This window comes from Anser cygnoides, chromosome 1 (assembly GCF_040182565.1).
Source record: "Anser cygnoides isolate HZ-2024a breed goose chromosome 1, Taihu_goose_T2T_genome, whole genome shotgun sequence".
NCBI lineage: Eukaryota > Metazoa > Chordata > Aves > Anseriformes > Anatidae > Anser > Anser cygnoides.
Genome location: NC_089873.1, coordinates 133,788,244 through 133,810,728, shown reverse-complemented (window position 1 = coordinate 133,810,728; position 22,485 = coordinate 133,788,244). Strand labels below are relative to the sequence as shown.

The 22,485-nt window shown below is 40.9% G+C and overlaps 1 protein-coding gene across 3 annotated transcripts in view; it reads left to right on the top strand.

The window, feature by feature from the left end:
- The window catches only part of SHROOM2 (shroom family member 2), a 127,308-nt gene that overhangs the window by 66,875 nt on the left and 37,948 nt on the right, over positions 1-22,485 (top strand). The window contains exons 3-6 of one of the 3 annotated variants that reach the window (XM_048066750.2): positions 10,485-10,589; positions 12,433-12,564; positions 17,818-20,467; positions 22,377-22,480. In XM_048066750.2, coding sequence (XP_047922707.2) covers positions 10,485-10,589; positions 12,433-12,564; positions 17,818-20,467; positions 22,377-22,480 — 2,991 coding nt within the window. The remainder of the gene's footprint in view (positions 1-10,484; positions 10,590-12,432; positions 12,565-17,817; positions 20,468-22,376; positions 22,481-22,485) is intronic. The other 2 variants (XM_048066748.2, XM_048066749.2) reach the window with 2 other exon arrangements.

The window sequence follows — 22,485 nt, the reverse complement described above, 5'->3', positions numbered from 1 at the left end:
AGCGTCACATAAAAACACATAACATGTTTTTTCTGACCTCACTGAACTTCAAGTGAAGCTATAAAATATTGGAGTTTCATTAGTCACTTGGAGCACATATGTGGTATTCAGTGCATCTCCTTCTTCAGCGAATGCTGTTTTTATATATTAAAGGCATCTTTTCTTTTTCTTTGAGTCTGTTTAAAGCTCCCTCAGGGAAGTTCATACCACCCTTACACCAGTGTTACAACCCAGTTTTGTTTTCCAGCAGGAGACAAAATCTAGTACCAACAATCAAACAGCTGAGAATTCACTGATAGAAAGAACCGTACTGAGAGCTCCAGATTTAAAAACAGGGATGTAGTCGCAACTTGCAACTGTAGGTACACCAGTGTTATTTAGTGTGAGGTTTTCCATAGATACCCTACATCAGGATCCATACCTTGGTTTACGCAGGGAGGAGTGTACAGATTGATTCAGTTGTTAAACTACTCAGTCATTGTAGAGGGATGCTGGTAACCCTCATCCCTGCTTTTTAACACAGGTTTTATCAGTAGGAGTAATTATGAATATTAGTTACAGCTTTTTTACATCTATTGTAACTGATCTGGCTCTGCAAAATCATCAGTGTGGTTTCAAATTTGATTTCTTTGTACCCAAACAGATGTTTCAACCGCGGGTTCTTTTTGGTTTTATTTTTACCAGATTGACTCTCATGTAAAATTTATTCTTAGTGATAATTAGGGTGACTAAAGATTGAGATCTGAAGGGGTAGTGTGAGGTGGGGTGGAGAAGAATAATATATTTAAAATTTGCGTTGTTACTGCTGTGAAGTGATTCTGTTTTCAATCTTGCTTGGAAAACAGCTTTTATTTTTCTGTGAAGTCACTGAACCCAGCTTTCAAGTCTAATGATGCCAAATTGGGTGCATATCTTGGCACATTCAGTTTCTGCAAAATAAGCCTCAAAGCCTGCAAGAACATTATCCTTTAAACAATATCAGCTCTACCCTGGGAATCCCAGAAATCTGAGTTGTCTGGTGACTTTTAAACATCCAGCTCTAAGGGTTTGTAAAAGTTTTAAGGTTGCCATACGTCTGCTCAGAATAAGACCTGTATGTGTTCCTCAGGCATCCAAATCAAGGGAAACAGCATTGCTGCTGTAAATATTAAGTAGGATTTTTATTTTTTGTTTGGCATAAATTTACTTATGGCTAGAGTGTGTTTGTTCTGTGGTTGGACTCAAATTGGTTCCTCACCTGGGCCAGCGGCTCAGGCTGGCAACTTGTCCGCTCCCACCACTGCTGTCCTGCGGCAGTGGGTGGCGAGGTGGCTGCCGCGGGTGATGCTTTGGCAGAGTTCACGTTCGTGTCTGCATCTCTGGAACGGCAGCAAGAGGAGTGGAGGAATCAAGCCCTCTGTTTTCAGGATTCAGACGTCCTGCTTTGTGTGACAGAGGGAGGAAGGTCTGGGTGGGTGGACACAGGGACAAGTCTCAACACTGTAAGTACAGCACTGTGTGTGAAGAGCAAAGGCCTCCGTCTTCTTCAAGCACAGCCACTAGTCCCTGAAGAAGAGCATCCCTGTCCCTGGATGACCCAGAGACTCATCCATAAAGGAGACGATGTGGGGGAAAAAAAATCATTCTTACCCGTTCTTGCTTCTGTGGCCACCAGCTGGATCTTTGTCGTGCCTAACCACTGTGTCCATACCCGCACTGTCTTGTGGCAGGATAAGGCAGAGACCTGCAGCCCTGCAGGCTGGTAGGACCTCTGGTTGTCAGCAGTGGCAGGGTCAGACCTGCCCATGCAGATCCCCTCTACACTAGTTCAGAGTCTCTACACAAAACATTGAAGAAATTGGGTCCAGACTAACGTGCGCATAGGTGAGAGGAGCTAATGGTCCAAGGCATTGCAGGAAAATATCTGTCCTTGGCCAATGGAGAAATCGTAGATGGATGCGATAAATGTTTCAAATTGTACTGCTTCTCGTTATAATGCTGTTACAGCTGCAGTCACCCGTTGGAGACAAAAAGGGGATGTAACTTGGAACTGAACAATTAGCTTCTCCACCTGAAATCTGAGCTACCCCTGGGAGGTAAGGAGGGAGAGATTGCCTCAGAAGGTGATTGTGCAACTATAACCACCTTATGCCTCAGGTTTCCAACGTGTTAGGGCAGCTGAGACTGCATGCCCAAATTATGAGCTCTGTAATGTGCCAAGACTTCGGCCTAATGTCTGTTTTAATCTGAAAATAGTTATTATGACAGTAAAAATCCTTTTTTTTTAAATCAGTGCCATATAGTGCATAGTGATTTACAGTTGCATAGCTATCTCCAAATACCCCAGTCAGTGGGAGCACTATAAATTTTTACGTATACTTGTATATGGAGTCCCAAAGGGGCTCCTACAGAAGTGGCTTTTCTGTTTACTGTTTTTTCTTCTTAAGTGCAGCAGCTTTTCCTTTTAAACTTCTGTTGTCCTTCTGAAACCAAAATGCCTTGAGGGACAGTTTCTGCATGAAAAGCTTATTCAGTTATTTATTAACATGGGATATATTGTAATTTTTTCTACAGGATTGCACTCATCTTTTGTCTCAGTTGTGGCTAAGCTGGATTAAATGGGTCTTGGATGTTGTGTGACGTGGCCAGAATTTATTTGGAAGATTACTTGAGAAGCCTGACTGTTGTGAGAATAAACTGAGACACAATATTGGAATACTTAAAGAATGTAAGCTCTTAAACAGATGAGCAGAAAGTCTTCATGTGGTCCTGTTGAGTCACATTTTAATTTTTATGCCAGGGACTTCTCTGGCTTAAAGGACTGTATCATCGGTAATGGAGATCTGTGTTTTAAATGTTTATTTCATTAAATACCATTCCTGCAGTGAGTCTCATTTAGCCATTCCTTTTTCTGAACAATCTCACCACATAATATGCAGCTGAGGTTGCATTATCCTCTGCACTTCCATACCACTGCAATCAGTGTGGTTTCAACAGAGGTTTAGAAAAGGCTTTCAGGTAGAGAATTTGAAATTGGGGCACAAGTTTGTCATCCTCTCTATATTCCCTTGCTGGTCTTGTTGGCTGGTATTACTTTTGGTATTCCTTTTCTTGGTTCTCACTGAACCGAAGTAATTTCTTTTGCTGTATTTGGGGGAAGAGATGTGGTAAGGAACTTGAAAAGGTTTCAGAATAGCTGTGGAAAAGCCAGAATTTGCCTGTTGCTCTAACTTAGAAATAATTGGAGGATTAAGTTAGAGCAGTGATGCAGAAGTTCAGGAAACGGGAGACAGTTGTGTTCAGCCCCTGGTGTGGCACTGTTGGCCTTGCAATGTCAGGACATGCCCATCTCCCTGTTAGCAAGGTGGGCATCTCGATATTACAGCTTCAGGCCAGGCAAGAGGGGCTGATTATCATTCCCTGGAAAAAGCAGAAGCTGCTTGTGACCAGTTTGCAGCTGTTTCAGATTAGGAATAAGACAGTTTGTGACTAGGTTTTTTACTAGTGCTGCATCCTCGATGTGTCAGTGTAGCCTCTGTATTTCCGAGGAGCGTACCACCCAACTTCCAAAGTGGAGGGTCTGGAAAGTAGATTGGAGCACAAGAAGTCAAAATATTTGACAAGTCATTTAAAAATGAATTACTGGCATCCGCTACCTTAGTTCACATTTTCAGAGCAGGATAAATAATTCCCACCTGAAGGGAAAGCATGTGCTGAGGTTAGTTTTTATGCCTCGGAATTTAGAGTTATAGTATTGTGAATCCAGCCTGATTTTATAGAGCTCAAGATGCTGATTTTGAGGTCTGCAGGCTGGAGAAAGCTTACCTGCCAGTGTAGGATGTGTCGGGGTAAATCAGGCATTGGGTACACTGGAACAGAGGGAGCTAAGAGAGACCAGGGATTTCTTTTTGAGAAGATTATTTTGTTTGGTGATCTTGTTTCTGTACTTCTGAAATGTCCTGTGGGTTTTGGTGGAACAAAGCATGCTTCTTCTCATAGTTACTTGTAAATTTATGAATGATAGAGTAAGTTTCTGGGTGCTGGTGATTGGGAATAAATCTGTTGTTCTCGCACCTTCCCTTCAGGTGGCCAAAGCTGTACATTACTTTATGACGTTAGAGTGGGTAGCCCACCTTCTCCATTCACAGCGGCATTGCAGGAACAGAAAAAACGGGTGTACACGTCATCGCCTTGTCCTGTGACATTTGTTGCCTTCCAAGGCTTTATAAACAAGGGGTAGTGAGCCGGAGAGCAGGCGGGACCCACAAAGACAGAGGGAAGCAGAACAGGAGGGAGGAGGAGCAACCTGGTCCTCCCAGGGGGGAGACAGTATTTTCTTCCTTTCCCTTTCCTCCTGGCTTGCTCATTTCTTTGGAAAGTAAGATTTTCCAAATTTGTAAATGCAGTTGTTCGTGCCCTTGAAGATTTCTTTTATTTTCCTATTTTTAAAGCAAAAGCGTACACTTGTGGTACTTGTGTAGACTGCTGTTAAACAAGGCTTGCTCATTACTCCATGATTATTCAGTTGTTAACAGCTTTGCTCAGTTAAGACACAGTTTTCTTCAAATATAGCGTGTTTTCAATAGATTTTAACCAGCAAGGATAATACCTTATTACGGGGTAAGTTAGAGGAATTCACAAAGTTGACTAGGAGCCCACCTTTTATATTTTTGCACTCATCAAAATCACTTAAATTTTGAGAAGTGTCAAGTGTGTTAGGTAAGTAGTGGACCTGTCCTCGGATGACAAGGCTGTTAATGACTTTTCTTCTTTGCGTGAAAACCTTATTTTGTATTTTTAATTCCCGTGTGTGGATTTGTGCAGCGCTTGCGATTCCCAACTGCTTGCTGTCTCAGCTGATCACCTACCGCAGTTGGTGCCTGCACGTTACGTGCACTGCCGTGGATGTCTGGGCTTTTTCGCCCGTGGCTACTGAGCTGTCACAAGACGAGGGGATGTGGGCAGCGGGGCTCAGCTGCCTGCGGTCAGAGAAGGGTTTTCTCATAAACCAGGCTGATTAGTTTTCATCGCTGGTTCATCCCATTCCAATGAAGTATGTCACAGCGGATTTTCCCAAAAGAAAAGATGCTAATATGCCAGGAGAGGTTGCTCCAACAGACAGATGGGTTGTGTGCTGCCGCTAATGGAGAAAAGCGGAGTCTTGAAATAAAAACCCTGGTGTGGTTTTGGGTGTTTCCAGCAGTAATTTGACTTCATACATATTAGCCCTTCCAGTCCATACCTGACAACCTAACATTAAAATTGCTGCTGACAGTTTTTTTTTTTAATATCAAGAACTTGACCTTATAAATTCACTTTTTTAATGTTATTTTGCTGGCAGACTAGAGTAGCTTTTAAAATCTCATATAAGCAGCACTTGATCAGTTATGATGTGAAAGCATTTGCATTTAATCTTCATCAGACACCTAATATTACAACCCTCAACAATAAAATAAAAATAAAGTTCCATTCAGATTTTCTCTGTATTCAGGGAGTACACGTAAAAGAAAGGAAAAGAGGTGTGCTGTTTTTATAAAGCTCACTAGATAGCTATTAGATTTAAAAGGGTGTGGGTCAGGTTTAGCAGGGCATAGGTATGGTGGGAAGACCGAGACAGGTGGTTGATGCCTTTGTATTTCAGCCTGGAAGAGGAGCTGTGGGCATATTTTGAACTTTGGAAAGCTTAAAAAGTGACTTCACATATATGTATAGAAGAAAAAAGAGTTAGGAATAAACTTTTTGAATCATCTGTATTGCTTAAGAAAGACAGTGAAGGGAAAGAGGTTTTTGTTTTCAAAATATATTGTGGGAGTTCCTTAATTGTATGTGTAGGATCCTTTAATTTGGGATTGTTGAATGAAAAATTTCCAGGGCCTTTCTATGTTTTTCTTCCTTTTTTCTTCTTACGCACCACCACCACCACCCTTCCTTTCTCCATTTTCAGAGGAAGAGAGGAAGGGATAAAGTGAGAGACAACCTGTGTTGAGGAAGGGTGTTCAATCTCATGTTTTGTGTGCTTTGGCCTCCTTTTAAAATCACATTTTCCCATTGTTTAGTTTTCTGTTACATACAGAGATACCGACAGGTATATAGGGAAACACTTAAAATGACAAGGGGGAAGAAAGGGGTTGTATTACATTTATCGCAAAGCTTCTTTATGAAATTGATAACAACTGTTTGAACCTAGATTAGGATGATTCATGGATGTATTGAATTATTAAGAAGCTGTTCACATTCCTTACAGAGGTTTGTTGTTTTCTTTTGCCAAACCTGAGATATTACCCTGGCAGGTAGATATCTCTGCCAGTAGTGACTCAGGTAACATGAAGCAATCTGAATTCTACAAATACAGTTGCCTGAGAGAGAAAATACCTGATGTCTTTGTCTGCAGAGGGTGATGACTACTTAAAGACTCTACAGAAAGGAATGTTGTTTGTCTGCTGGAGTGGGGGGAGAAAGAAAGAAGACATTTTGACCAAATAAGTGCTCATTCCAAACAACATCTGGTTTGTTCAGATGGTGATTTCATCCTTTTTTCTCTTCAACCCCCAAAATTGTCTTGCTCTAGTTGTGAGCTGCCAGGTTAGGCAGCTGGGTGAGGACTTCACGATCTGCAGCTAAAATTACATTGGACTGATTTTGGAAGGAAGTGGGGCGACACTGCTATTTCTTCTTGTTATTTGAGGCCCTTGTGAGTAACTGCATCTTCATGGTGGTTTCCAGCATCCTTTTTTCCTCCAAGGATTCAGAAGACTAAAAAATCTGAATAGTGTTTTTTTATTAATGAAGTGATTTGGTAGTTTGTTTACAGTGTTTTTCTACGTATTCATTTAATTGCATCATAAGTTACTCTGCTAGTGTCTTTTAATCCATGAAGCATGAGATTTGTGAACTAAAAAAAAAAAAATCAAAAAACCAAACAAAACAAACAAACAAACAAACAAAAACACCACAGTTTGGGAGGATCTTTTATTTTTTCTCCCACAGGACCTACGGATTTGTAAAAAATGTTAACAGGAGTTTGTATGTCTGGCCCAGTATATTCATGCTGTTTTAAAGGAGTGGAGGTGAACTACAAAGTCATTTGGGATTTACAAGGGAACAGTCAAGGGCACTTGTGCTGCCACTGCAAATTCTTGCAATTTTCTCTACGTGGAAGAAAAACCAGTGGATGAGGAGCTTGCTGAGGAGACCCCATAGAGAGCTTATTGTAGAGTTCCTTGGTTGGCTGACGTGGGACTGGCAGTCCTAAGGACATCTGAGGGTTTTTTGTTGTATCCTTGGTGTACAGACTGGGCTGCTGCGTTCTCACTGCCATCTACCTTGCTCTGATACCAGGACAAATTTCTGGCCATGGGCAAAGCTTAAAATAACCAACTGTAAGTAGTTTGTACCTCCTGCTGCAACTGTTTAAAATAGCCCAACTCCACATTTGAAGTAAAGCACTGGAGAGCTTCCTGAAAAGTCTGAGATGCATCTTCGTGAGTGGAGGGAGAAGAATTTTGTTTTGATAGCAGATGTTCAATTTAACTAAATTTGCTGGTTCCCAAATTCTGGGACTTGCAGGGAAGTTGCACCTTCACAACACATGGGCTACATCATGGAACAGTGGTCTGCAGCTCTGGGACTTAAAATGTTCTGTAAAAATGAGAGTAAAGTGGCTGAAATCTGAATAATATTTGCTTTAAAGAGTCTTTAACATAATCACCACAACAGTTTTAACTAAGGAAATTACTCCTGACAGTATCCAGGAGTTCTTTCCAGCTGCTGTTCAGTTCTGACTGAAGCCACTGACTTGTCCTTCCTCTTAAATTTATATATATATATATATATATAATTTGTGTAAAGCGAGGTTTTGTTTCCTGGTGCAGCTGATAGAGATGAGCAGTATAAAGCATTGCATTCGGAAGTACTGTCATAAAATACCTATTTTGGGTTCGACTGGACACAGTGAATCTGAATTATAAGTGATTATTACTGATTTGAAGCAGGGCATTGAATTCTGCAGTCTGAGAGCTGCAGAATCCAGAAAAATACGATGAGGTAATTTGTTCCAGGGTTGCAGAGGACCACTATGCCATTTTCATTGGTTATTGTAAAAAATAAAAATAATATATTTTTTAAAAAGTAATCAAATAGGAGAGCTAAAGTGGAGTTATATTTGATTTCGGAAGAATAATAGCCAGATTCCTGCATTTGGAGGGTCTGGTTTCCTGCCTGTGATGAGACAGGCTTCATTTCCCGGGTGCTCTCCAAGGGGGAGACGGAGGGAGAAAGTCCCTTGGGAACACTGTGAGCCTGGTGGCTGCAATAACATGAGAAAGGGACTCATAAGCTTTGCTTGCTCGTTGCATTTTTGTCCAATTTCCTTTGAAGCTGTAAAAAAGCTGACGGGCAGACCACTTTGTGTTGATGCGGAGTTTTAAAAACCTTCTTGCAGCAGGGTTGCAATGCTTTCTGTTAGCAAAAACAGCATCCTGGAAGTGGTGGTGGCTGGCTCTTGCTGAAATGGAACGAGGTTTCTGTTTATCACTCAAGACATGCTTAGCCATCTCAAAAACATTATTTAAATTTAGCGTGAGAAGTAGTCATACAGAGTGGTAAATTCTAGTCAAAACAATGATGTGAAATAATAGAACATACCCTTTAAAACAGAAAATAGTTGGGTGGTCTTAGTTAAAATGCCTCACCATTATGATTCGTAATTCATTTTTATGTGGAGAGTCCTTTGCAAAGTTTCGGATGAAAAATCTCTGTAGGAATTGTTCTGTAGGAGTTAGCTTTGTCTTAAGATAGGCCAGAATATGTTTTCTGTGAGTATGTAAGCACTGCTAGTCTTAAAAACACTTCTTTGAGCTAAAGAGAAGGCGCCAGTAGCTAGGTGATTGAGACATGGGGAATGAAAGCCCAGTTTGGAGTTTCAGAAATACCGTTCAACCTCTTTTATGTGTAGCTGCTGCTGCTTAAACCTCAAGATTTGCAGCCTTGCGTTTGCATGTGAGCCAGCAGCCAGGCATTGCATCTTTGTTGATTCAGCAGAAGGCTGGAATGAAACATTAACAGTGAAATAAATCCTGGGGACTGCTTTTCACTGGGATGCAGTTCTCTGGAACTGCATTTCTTTCTTTAGCTCTGGGACTCTGAATGCAAAAATGTGTATGATAAAGCTGCACGAAGCTGTTTGGTAGGTGAGAATAAAACAGAAAATTCTGGTTTGGGGGAGAAATACATCTGTTGTTGTATCTGCTGGCCTTTTATCTGAAGGTTACCTACTGTAAGTTTGAATGCATCTGAGGAAATACCTCCTATTCACTGATATCGTCATTGTATGCTGAGGTCCTTCACTTACTTTATTTGATTTTCTGCCTGATTTTCATTTTTAAATTTCAGTTCAGTTCTGATGCACGCACCTCAGATTTGAGCAGACTTGCTGATTCTGGAAAGAAAAAAAAAAAGAATACATTTGTGTGCATTCTCAAATGATCTGAAAAAAAAATCTGAATTTTTCATCTTGACTTAATCAAATATTTTTCTGACTTCTGTTATTGTTCCCAGACTTGCCCAGTTTAATTTATTTTTTTTCTTTCTTGGTCAAAAAAGCTTATTTTCTCTTTTTTCTCTCATATCCAATCAATCTCATCGGTATTGCTGCTGCAATCTATAGCAGTATTTCTAATCTCTCTAGCCTGTGAAATTCAGACCGTCTTTCTTAAAGACTTCTAAGCAGTAATTGTAAAAGGGGAGATTTATTCTGAAAAACTCTATGGGAAAGGTTGCTTTATTGCTAAACTATTTGCACACACGTGTCATTGATACCACTCTAACAGCTTGCTCATAGCAAAGAGAAATTGTTTTTCCTTTTGTATCATATCTTCAAAGCTTATCAGCATTTTCCTTCCAGCAGCTTTTGTAAAAGCATTGGTAGAAAGACACTTTCAGTGAAATGCTTTTATTAATGCTTCCATTAATGGCACAGATTTTCTGGGTTGTAGGTTTGGATGATCTCATTCTGTCACTCAGAATTAATACAGAGGTTTTACATTAGAATATGAACGTTGTGCTTCCAGCATCTTCAGTTCTCTGCAAAATATTCTGGTTTTGAGTCTTTCATTCTCTTTTTTTTTTTCCAATTCCAATTTCCAAAACCGTTTCCAAGGTTTATTGTTAGAAACACTGTTTCTTGAAGTGCAGGAAATAGTAAATGTAATGAGATGGTGAGAATCGCGCAAAAAGCAGTGTTGACTGTGTGTAGACAAATAATTCTTAGTCAAGGTGCAGACTGCAACAAAAGCAGGTGCCTACCTGGTTCTACCTTCCAGGTACCCCACCAGTATTTTTAGACTGTTCAGGCTATTTTATCATGTGTTAAAAAAAAAATAATCTCAAAAATATCGATGTGTCCACAAATACAAAAAATGAAGCGGAACTTGTAAGTTCTAGTCCGGTTGATTTGCCTCATGTCACAGCTCAGTCCAGTCTGTTCCTCCCCTTGCTTGGCTCCTCAGGAAGATGAAAGTGGTGGTGGATATTGTAGCGCAGAAAATGCCATCTGAAAGCGATGTTCACGTGGCGAGAAACTATCTTATGAAGATCTTGAGAAGTTCCATGAGGTACAGTACCGACGTCACAAGTGCATCCCTTCTGCCCCTTCCCACTGATTGAATCCCTCCTACCATTTGCCAGACCCATAGCAAACTACTGCAGAAGTCCTCTCTCCCTACCCTTCGTCTCCTCATACTCCAAACGTTGCTTGTATTCTGCTAGTTTACTAGTCTTGTGTTTCCTTTGTGGTGCATCACACTAAAGTAATTGTCTCTTACCAAACTTCTTTGCTGAATCGATGCCTAAAAGGTATATTGAATTTGCCTAAATGCATATTTATGATTTGCCTCGTTGATGTCAGTAATATTAGAGGGAGCAATGGAAAACTCATCGATGTTCTGTGCAGCTGAATAAAGGAACACTTCTGTCCCATACCCGAAAACAGGTCTGGGGGCCTTGGAGTACGCAAGGACTGTCTGGAGCTGAGCATCACGTGGCTGAGCAGAATCTTCTCCACTTGTTTTCATCGAGAATATTTTGGCTTCTCCACTCACTCTTTTAATTTCATATCCTGCCAAGGAAGAGCATACTGACTCTCTGCTCAACCGTTTTGTCTTTTGTCATGCGAGAAAGAGTAGGCTTTTGTTTATGGAAACAATTACTTCTTTTTTTAGTGACAGTAATGATGCAACGCTTCCTAGTGAAATTACAGCTTCCCTGTAGAATTATTATATTCTCCTTTTATAATCCTGCATGCAGAGTTTCGAAAGGCAATTTATCATTGAATTCATCAGATGTTCTTGAATGTACTTCAAAAAGCCGTGTAGTCAGATTGGATCTGTTTTAAAGATGCTGGGTTTATAGTGAGCTTTGGTTTTGTTTTCTAAATCCAGTGGCGGTCTGATAACCCAAGTTTAAAAAAGGGAGATGAGTAAAAAAAATAAAAATGTAGAACTGCCTTTAGAGTATAAATTGTGAATAGGGAACACTTTCTCTGCTTTGGGAATGATTGTGTAACTTAGACAAACCACTTGCTGTAAAAAAAAAAAAAAAAAGATAAATACATAAGTGAAATACGTAAGTACATTTAAAAAACTTCAAGAGCTGATGTCCTACAAGCCTTTGGTTTACTCTGTGACTTCAAGAATGCGATTTGTCTCACCTGATCTAAATTTTAAATCTGATCTAAATTTTAACTTCCTCTTTTCCCTGGATGAGCCAAAGAGAAGGGCAGGATGGATTACCTTCAGGAGGTTCCTGCTTCATTCCCAGGGCTGTTGAGAGAGTCTAGACAAAAGACCCATGCTAGGCATGTGTTTGCTGAAACAGAAATAGATGAATCCCATCCAGAAGGTTTATCTAACACTGGGGAAGAATAATGCACTTCTTTCATGAGGCTGAGAGGCGTTACAAAATTCTTGGAGGAGGAAGCAAAAGCTTGTGTTATTAGTTCCTAAGCAGGGGGAATGGGACAGAGGGGTTTGTAACAGTTTTGCAAAAAGGTTTGTAAGATACACTTTGAGAGGTTGTTGTTGTACTTTTTAGAAAGGACCTCTTCAGTTACATGAGCATATATATTTGGAGGTGATATCCTGGTAGATATTTTGGGTTTTAGATAAATTGCTGAACCATTTTTGAGGTATATTCTTTAAAACAAAAGCAGAGGAACAAAGCTCGCTGCTTACCTGTGCTGCCAAACCATAAAGAGTCAGTCTCTCAAGTGTTTTTAAGGAATGCTGGTAGCTTTTCAAAACTGGCATGCATGTGGAGTATCACCTAGTCTGCTGTCATTTGAAGTTACTGTGTCTCTGTGCTATCTGTATGACGCCTGCCCTGACAGATTTTTTTGCTGCCTCTCACCTTGCTGAACTGTTTGCATTAACCTAGTACCCTCTTCCCCTCTCTTTTCAGAAGAAATGACCTAGCCTGCAGGCCTCACTCCTGGCATGCGACCAAGTTTACAGAAAGTCAACCTGAGACAGCCACGTCACACCTTCCTTCATCCAATGCCTGCACTTCCTGGCACTCACGGTATCATGCAAGGTGAGTCTCTGCTGAAGTTACGTACGTTAAGCTCCGACGGAAAGACAATATTAATGTGGTCCTGTAGAGTGCTTCTTAAATCCCAAATGCAGAAGCATTGTATTTTTGTATTCTTTATTATTGCCTGTCCTTTCAATGCTTGAAGGAGGAGCATTGGAAGCTTTACACATGGAGGAGTGGATTTCAGAAACAGTATGTGATAAGTGCGTGTGACTGAAAGGTAAGAAACTGGTTTTAAAGGCAGTCAGAAAGTTGCGTTTCTTTCTCTGCATTTCCTTTCGGTGTCCACTGGTAAAATCTTAAACCTTGCTAAGTGAAAACAAACCATCAAAATTAACCTTCTTAAAGTGAAATAGCAGAGGGAGAAGAAATAGAAAAATATTGTTACAGACTACTGGAAAGCCTTTCCTAAAGGCAGGGTGCAGAGTATTTTCCTGTTGGACTTTAAGCTGGTACTGGTCTTATAAATTAAACTATCTTTTTGTAATCTGATCTTCCCTACGCCTCTGTTCTTGCTTGTGTAAAGAGGTAATAAGACCAATGATTTTCAGTGTTTGTTTAAAGCACTTTAATATTTGTTAGGTCTCATTCAGTACTGTGGAAGAAAGGCTGGCACTCGTGTAGTTTTAGTTGTGAAATTTTAAATAATGCCTGTTTGCATCTGGTTACAGGTTTTTGTTTGGTTCCTGCTTTTAGGTGACATCCTTCAGCATTTTCACAAGGATTTTAGTCCATTTGTTTTATTTATTTATTTATTTATTTATTCTTCTCCAAACAATTCATATTGGGCCATGGTTATTCTAGGCATTATATAAAATCATTCTTATACACCTTCTCCGTTTGGAAAGTAACCTTGTGCTTTCTCTGCTTCCTAACTGTATATTCTTCGTCTTTGCTTCTTGATGTTAACTTACCGTGCTCTTTAAAGCAACAGAAGAACATTCATACTGTAAGATTTTATTTTATACCATTTGTACAACCTTTTTTACATTGTTTGATTTCTTTTGAAGTTTCTTACTGTTTTTAAAATAACTTGCTATCTGCCCCTGCATAAAATGGGAAAATTAGCATTTAGAAAGAAATGGTTTTCAAAATGCTTTTCATAATACTTCATTAGCAGAACTTTTAGCACATTATTTTTCTCAAATCCTTGATTATAGTTGTTCCTGTCTTACATTGACTAGTAGAGTTTGTACTTAAAATTTCTGTAAATAGGCTGAACTAGATTTATAGATTAAAGACAGTAAGAGTTCTTGTACAAGAAACAAAATTCACAAATTCCTTACAGACTTAGAATTCTTGGTTGCAATGCTAATTTGAGAGTATTTTTACTTTGTCAACTAAGTCTTTTGATTGAAATGTAAATTGTTACATGCTTCCTGCTCTTCCTGATGGTTGTCCTTGAACATTGTGAAAGTTAAGATATTACAAGACACATTTCTGAGAGTGTGATTTGATAGGAGCTGGTGATATTTAAAATATTTATTTATTTATCTTTAATTTGATTCAAGTGCACTTTGCAATGAACTTCTAGCAGGTGAGTTTCAGTATAAAGGAACGGGAGGAGGGGACTGGAGCAATCCCCTCCTCTAGTGTATCATAAATAGCAGCAGCTGCTGACAGACGTTAATGATAACAGAAAGGGCAAACTACTTTCTCAGGTGGTACTAGAAGGTGCAGTGGTTTCAGCGCAGTCTAACACCAGCGTTCCAAGGACATTACTACTCCTGAACCCCTCAACCACCTGTGCTGCCCACTTGAAAGCTTGGCTGCCAAAAGGTGATTTACCTGGGAGATTTGTCACTCCTGCTGTCTGTTGCCCAAGACGGTTTCCATGACCAAGCTGAATTCAGATTGTGGCTCCTGGAAATCCAGCACTCCCAGAGTGCCAGCCAAAGGATTTGGGTATTTTGAGGATCCCAGTTGCAAAGTAGCTTTCTTTGGGTTTGCTAGTCTAAAAAAAAAAAAAAAAAGTGAGTAGCCTCAGGGATTCCCCACTTTCAAGGCACAATCCACAAAACCAGCATGTTTCAGCACCAAGCTGAATGGGATTCAGGCTAGTCAGTAGCTGAAAGGAGCAGTACATAAGGAGATAATACAAATAGCTCGAGAAGGGGATATTTCTAGCCTGAGGATCTCTTCCTTGTGCCTCTTGTGCCTCTTCTGGAATTTCAGGACCATCCTTGAGCTAAGCATCTGAAACTGGTACTCACAGCCTAAAATCTCCTCTGAATGTGCATGCCTCAGTTCTCTCTGTGAGTGTGAGAATCAAATCACATGTAAAATGTGGAGTTCAGCCAGGAGGAGAGATGCTGTGGCTCTCTTCCAAGCAGGATATACCTGGATTTCAGAGTGGGGAAGGGACAGCTGCTCAAGTCAACCTTCTGAAAATTGTCTTTACTACCTAGGTAGATGCTAGATTAAGGCATGGGTCTGTTGGTTTTTTTTGGTTGGTTGGTTGGTTTGGTTGTATTTTTCTTGGCCTGCCCACTGAATTCAGACCTTTGAGAAGGTGTGTGAAGCTACGGGAAGAAAGAGCAGAAGAGACTTCTGTAGGTAGGAGTGAGAGTAGTTCTGGGGCCCTGAACTCCACATCTGCCATTCTTTCTGTGTTTTTATTGTATGACTTTTGTGCAAAAACTGTAAACTACCTAGGGATCACTGGGCTAGGTGTGGGTGCCAAGAACATTTCTGAATAGCAGAGCTAGCAAGTCAGACCTTCTAAGGGTTTGATGCCTTAATTTCCCATTGTGAGTCGTCTTCTGTCATCTTCACAGAAGTCACAGCTTACCAAAGTGGATGAAGACTTTTTTTCCTAGCCCACACTAGGCTATGGCTGCTGGCACTTTCCTGGAAGGTGTGGATATGAACCATCTTGAGTTGCTATAAGTGTAGGCCCTGCGTTGTCTTCCACTAGGTTATGCTAGTATTTTTCTTTGTTTTACCCAGACGTGTAGTTGAAAACAGTAACCTCTGTTACTTTGTTACAGCCTTACAGGTGTGAATGTGAGGCAAGTGAGCTTTGAGAAGGCTGCTTAAACTGAATTTTTGAGGGAAGTTAGTCTGGTCTGAATGCTGCCTGATTTGCTGAGATGATGTCATTTCTGGGAGGGCCCAGGAGCAGAAACTCATGCCCTGGGTTTGGGGTGTGCCCCTTGGCCAACATGACCAAATAAAGGTACTTGCAGATCATTCCAGGAATTTACCTGTCAGTCTTAAACCAACAGTACACGTCCATTTATGAACCTGCTCTGAAAAAATGCCATTGAGAGAAGGATAGCCTGGGATGCCAGACTGTCAATAGAAATGGCTTTTGGACTCTATCCTATGCCAGACTGTGTGGGAGTATTGCCCCGCAGGTAAGGACCGTGGGAGGCCAAGCTTTGCAGTAACACACCACCAGAAACTGTGCTGCCTTTCCTATGAAGTTTTTTCTTGCATCTGTTAGATTTCCATGAAGGGTTTTCTGGCAGAGCTGTGAACTCATGCTGATGATCTCTGCTTCACATTTGATATCAGATCTGTAGGTTGTAAATAGAGGCTCTCTTGTGCAAGTATCATCCTTAATCAATGCCAAGCATAATCTTAGTCCTGAAGAGGGGGGTAAATTAAAACAAAACAAAACAAACAAACAAAAAAAACACCAGCAATTCATAGGAACATCACTTACATTCTTCACTAAAAACAGAGATCCTAATGACTAAGACACTTTTTATGTGACCCGTAGTATCTGCTTAGGAAGAAAGTTAAGACTTTTTAAGTATTCAGTGAAACGTTTTGAAATGCTGAAAGTGAAAGAACTAAAAAACATATCAGATGAGGCCACTGCTAGTTTATCTTGTCAAAAAAATGCTTTTAGAAAGTAAATGCAAAGTATACTTTCCCTTACTTCCCCTAAGTTATTTTTGACCATATTTTATTTTTAAAAAAATCAAAGGCTATAGTAATATAAAAAAAACCCTGCAATTCCTATGTTAAAACTAAATTCCAAAGAACTGTTTAGTTGTCTTTTTGCAGTATTTTTGACAGAAAAAAAAATCTGTGTCACTCTTTGTATATTTTTATGTGGACTAATCTAACTTCATTAGGAGCTTTCACAGGTTACTTTACTGCACAAGATTTGATAGATGCTTCATATAATTATAGCTACAGGGAAGTGGAACAATTCTGGATTTCTACCAAGGGGCTTTGCATGCAAGGACAGGAATTGAATTTGGTACATAAAAGCAGGAGGGGCTGGCAGTGAAGTTCAGACAGGAAGAAGTGGGAATAGTTGAGAAGACTATTGTCTTGGCATCAGTGTGTTGGATTGGCAGGAGGTGGGTGCTGTGAAAGATACAAAAGGAAAGAGCTTGAGAAGAAAGAAACAAAACAAAGCTGATTGTGTGTAGGAAGACAACAGAAGCAGCAAGATTTTGAAATAGTGTCTAGGCAAACGAGCCAGAGAAAGTGCAGTGTCAAAGATGAATTTTCTGTACAGGAGGGAGTGACAGAGAGGTGATGATAAGGATTTCTGAAGAAAGGTTATAAGTTTAGTATCAGCCATGTAGAAATTAAATTACTCTAGCATCTCCTCTGGGAGTTTTTCTGTCAATGTTGTGGAACTGGACGGAATTGAATGACATTTTTGTACTAGCGTCATACTGAGAGTGGTTTAAGAGCATATTAGTAAGGTACACGTGGAGGCTCAGAACTCAAATGGTGGAATTTGAGGCTAATGTCTATAGTGAGCCTTCATTTTGAAATTAAAATATTACATGAAGGGGCAGATTTGGATAAGCAAGACAAAGGATTAAGTTTATGGGCTGAAGAAGTAAATTTCCAAAATGTGAACAGTGAAGTACACAAGTTTAGTAGCTGGAGGAATCAGGGTGCCTGGAAAATAAGCTGCAAAGTAACTTGGTGTTTGTCCAGAGAAAAAGGGATCTAATGGGGATCAAATTGGTTTAAAAGTCAGCAAAATCAACAGTTTGCTCAGAGAAAGGAGAACCTTCAAGGAGATAAATGTGTATTACTTAGTGGTAAAGGTAGGAAGGAAATGCCAGATAGTTTTTCAGGTTTCAAGCTTTGAATCAGTGGCAAAATAGAAGGGTTAAGCCATGACTTTGTGTCCAAACTTCTAATGTTTGTAGGTTGTCCCGAGTGACTGTTGTGTCACAATGTTAATAAAATCGGTGTCCAGATTTTTGTAATTATATCGTGGGATTTTTTGACAGCTGTATTTATTGTTTTTCTATTCGTTTCCTACCACAGTTGTTCTTCTCATGACCTGTCAAACTCCTGGGATCAGTCAAATCTACATCGTGCTTCTGACCAGTTCAGTTCTTTGGGAAGTATGGACAGCTGGGACCAAACTCCACAAGTAGCCCAGTACGGGAGACTTTCTTCTGCAAGGTCTAACAGTAGCATTGATCATCTAGGGAGCCAAAGTAAGCGGGATTCAGCCTACGGGTCCTTCTCCACAAGTTCTAGCACCCCTGACCACACTCTGTCCACTGCAGACACTTCCTCAACAGAGAACATGCTGTACAAAGTAGGTCACTGGGAGACTGCTAAACAAGGAAACAAGTCTGGACAGTTCTTGAACGATAACAGTGGAATAGAGGACAAACCTGGATATTTGCCAGCCCCCGTCCAGTACGAGAATAACAAAAGTCCTAGAATAGAGGAACACCCTGATGTCAAGCTCGCTGGCTCTGGAAGATCTAGTTTTGGACCCGTCTGGTTTGTTCCTGATAAGAGGAAGTCTTCCTCTCCTCCCCCACCACCTCCACCTCTTCGTAGTGACAGCTTTGCTGCTACCAAAGGCCATGAGAAAGCCCAGGGCCCTGTGTACTCAGAGGGTGCCAGCACGCAGCACTTTGCAGCCCTGAACCGATCTCAGCCCAGGAATGACTGGAACTCAGAAACTGTGGAGCAGCAACGGCGGCCTTCCAGAGCGTGTGACAGGAGGGTCAGCGGCTCGAATTATAAATCTGATCTCAGTTCGGAACATACTTTTTCTGCAGCTGCTGAAAGGTACAACAGTAGCACGGGAACTGCGAGCAAGCTGCAGTCGTCCTTGTCCAGTACTGATGTTCGGTTTGCACAGCCCACTTACAGTTACCACCACCAGCATCAGTACAGTGATGAAAGCACTTTTTTTCACAATGCAAGAATGTTAGCTGCGCCTAAAGAGCAGCAACCTTTTCTTTCCTATAGCGGCATTCAGGAGTTACCTACTGATCATTTTCATGGATACAGTCTAAACCACACCAGGCTGCTCAACACGTGCTCTTCTTCAAACAGTGCTGCTGAACAGAAGGTGGACAACACTGGACAGAGTCGCTATTATTGTGTGACAGCAAAACAGCCTGCTCAGGGAAGTTCAAAGCCACTGCAGCTCAAGGATGACAGCTGGAAACCTGCAGTGGGGGCTGATGCATCTCTTGGACCTTATGAAAACCCTGCAGTTGTCACTATGGTCCAAAAACCAAAATACTATCTACCTCAACAATCTGTTGAATCTTCTCTGGAAGGATGTGAGAACAGTAGTCATTACACAGTGGACAGAGAGGGGGATGTTAGATCTGCCATAGTAGAAGAGGCTAAAAAACCCAATCATGCTGAAAAGTCTGGGCAAAAGAAAAGCTTTGAGAGCAGCTTCGATGAAAGTGAAGCTAAGTACTGTCAACAGGAGTATGTAAAGGGCTGTGTCCTTACCACTGAGAACAGAGCTGCTCAGAAAGATTTTAGGTGGGGGAAAGACGAGAGTAGCAAGATTTCTCCGCAGAGGACCCCGATGTTGCACTCGTTGGCTCAGGAAGGGAAAAAACAATCTGACAACAGCCCAGAAGCTGTAACAGAGCGACAGCCCCCATTTGACACTCACTTGTCTAAACAGGCACGAAGGAGCGATCGTTTTGCAACAACCCTGAGAAATGAGATCCAAATGAGAAGAGCAAAGCTGCAGAAAAGCAGAAGCACGGCTACTTTAATAGGGTCGTGTGAGACAGAGGAGAGCAATGAGAACTGGAAGCCAGATTCATCAGAAAATGTAAATGCCTCCCCAGATACCAGCTTTACTAGCACCTACAAAGATCACCTAAAGGAAGCACAGGCCAGGGTTCTGCGGGCAACTTCCTTCAAACGGCGGGACTTGGAGCCCAGCCCTGCTGAATATCCCCCCAGGTCACCAGAACGGAAAGCTGGTAGTTACAACTCTTCATTATTGGCTTTGGTTTCTGAAGATGCGTCTGGATTCCTTGAGGCTACGCAAGCTAAACCGAACCCTACAGGGAGTGGCGCTCATCACGTTTCGCGCATCGGAGCCAGGAAGAGGTTCACAACAGAGCAAAAACTGAAGTCTTACTCTGAACCGGAGAAGATGAATGAAGTGGGGATGTCAGAGGATGAGTGCCATGCTCATTGCCATCCCAATGCATCTGAAGAAGTCTTGGGCTCGTTTGCGGACAGGTGGAAATTTTTTGAAGAAACAAGTAAGCCTTCATATAGAAAGTCTGCACAGAAACCAACTCCCCACAGTCTGCCTGAGGGACAGCCTGAGAGGGCTGACAGAAAAGCATACGGTGGACAAGAGGGAGACGAGTCATGGTATGAGAGAAGAGGTCGGGCAGCCTCTGCTGGACTTGAACCTGCACATGCTTCCAAAGGTAACGTCCACCACGGTAGCACCAGTAAGACTGCTGACAGGATTGTGAAATCTGAACAGCCGCAGCGCCTGGGAACCTTTGCAGAGTATCAGGCGTCGTGGAAAGAGCAGCGGAAGCCCATAGAGGCAAGGAGTTCAGGGAGATACCATTCAGCGGATAATATCCTTGATGCCAGCCACGAACAACATGAGAAACCCCAGTACACCCACGAGAGGTCTAGATCATCCCCTTCGACTGATTTCTACAAACAGGTACAAGACTCTTTCACATTACCCTTTTCTCTGCCCTTGAGAGAGACAGAGGACAGGGGAGCAAGATAATTTTGGTAAAAAAATCTAGTTTAGTGACACATGTCATGCAGTGTTAGCTTTTTGTCACTACTGGAATAAATGTTACAGGTAGCTCTCAGAAGTAAAGTAAGGAAGATCAGAGTTTGTTTTGCACAGGAATTAAGGGTAGCGAAGAGCAATTGGATAAAGTAATTTCTTTTGTATTGCAGCTAGCTGGAAGGAAAAAAATGGTTGATTTGATACTGTCCTCTATTTTACAGCAGAGATAGATATGAGGTCAAAGCAATTTGCACTTGGAGTACTTCATTATTGTGACTGCCTGCTGCCTTCCTCAGTTTAAGTCTTATAGCTGTTCTCTGGAACTTCAGGGAAAAATATTCCAAGGGGAAATAATAACTACTTTGTCCAGTTCCGTTGATGGTCTTAGTATTTTCTATGTATTTCATCTTTTCTTTGAAACTTGCTTGATTCAAAAGCTACATAGGACAGAACTTCAGCCTGCTAGAGTTTAGAGATTAAAGAAAATAACTGTTAATGTTAAAACTACACTACAGGCTACAGAAAAAAAAAAAAAAGAAACAGCTTAGTGTTTAATTTTTTTGTCAGTTCTCTTGATTGAAGAACTATAAATGTATTCCTCAGAGAGATGCCAAATATCTGTTCTTGTAACTTGCAAGTAAATATTAAGTTAATTTTTAACTGAGCAGGGCCGGGGAACGGCTGGCAGGTGGCAGGGGAAGTAGATGGAGAAATCATGTCTCTTAAGCTCTCTGTTTAAAATATGTTGTTCAAGCTGCTACAAGATCGTCTGATATGTATGAGGAGTTGGAGTGTGTTCAACCTGGGTTGAACTTCACCTTCTGCAAGAAAAAATGGAGGCATATTTTTTCCTTGTTTTGTCTTGTTAAAAACATTGCATACATACATGCACATGCACACAGCACATGTGTGTATAGTGGGAGTAAGATGAGCACGGCTTAGAAAGAGACAAAATATGTTGATCTCTAAAGCTGTGGACTCTACGTTTTTTTCTTCAGGTTTTGCAAAAGTTATTTTTGAACTTTGCAGGCAGACTTAACTATGCAGGTAATTTACAAGGGTAGAGGTTGTAAGCACTGGAAATACTCACCTGGAAGTTATTTTGAAAATTCAATTAACTAAATTATTAAATAATTGCCTACCCAGCAGAAAATCACCATATAATCTATTCCATGTATGCATTTCTGGTTTATTAGTCAGTGCCTTTAAGTTCAGTATAGGCCTCCTGGGGCAAAATGCAGACACCTGTTTAGGCACCTGGAAAATATGGTGATAAGTGCATTGAAGATGCTTACAACAGACTGAAGTAAATAAAGATGTTGTTTCGCATATATGGTTCGGATGATTTCAGTACTAATGTGCAATTAAATTTCCTGTAGGTTCAGTGTTTGTAATGCAAAGCTGTGCTTTGGGTGTGGTTGTTTGAAGATAGCGAGATAATAAATTTCTGGAACAGCAGCGCTGAATGTTTTACTAAGAAACTAAAGTACACACTCAGGGATTCGAAAGCCGGTGCGTACTTGCCTGCTCTCAAATGTAAGCAAGTCTTCTGTAAATTCTTTGCTTTATTTTTGTCTTCGCCAAATGGAAGTTGCAAAGCAAACTGGGCGAGTAACTTGAGTACAGCCAGGTCTGTAGCGCTGTGCAAGAGGTCACATAGCATACTATACCACTTAAAACCAAACAAGCTCAAGACATGCTATGCTGTTGACTTCATGTATATTCAAACAGAGCAAACCCACAAATAAGAGGTTCCATAATCATAGATTTTTCAGGAGTCTGAAACATGATGACTTGGTGGTGTCTTACTTGTGCTCTAAACCACTTTTAGGAAGTCTCAGTCGAAGTAAGGAGGCAAGCAGAGGATTTAAAGGAAGATGGGGAGCGTACTTTCTCTAAAGTTAACAACTTGGATGAAAAGAACTACGCTCTAAGGTAAG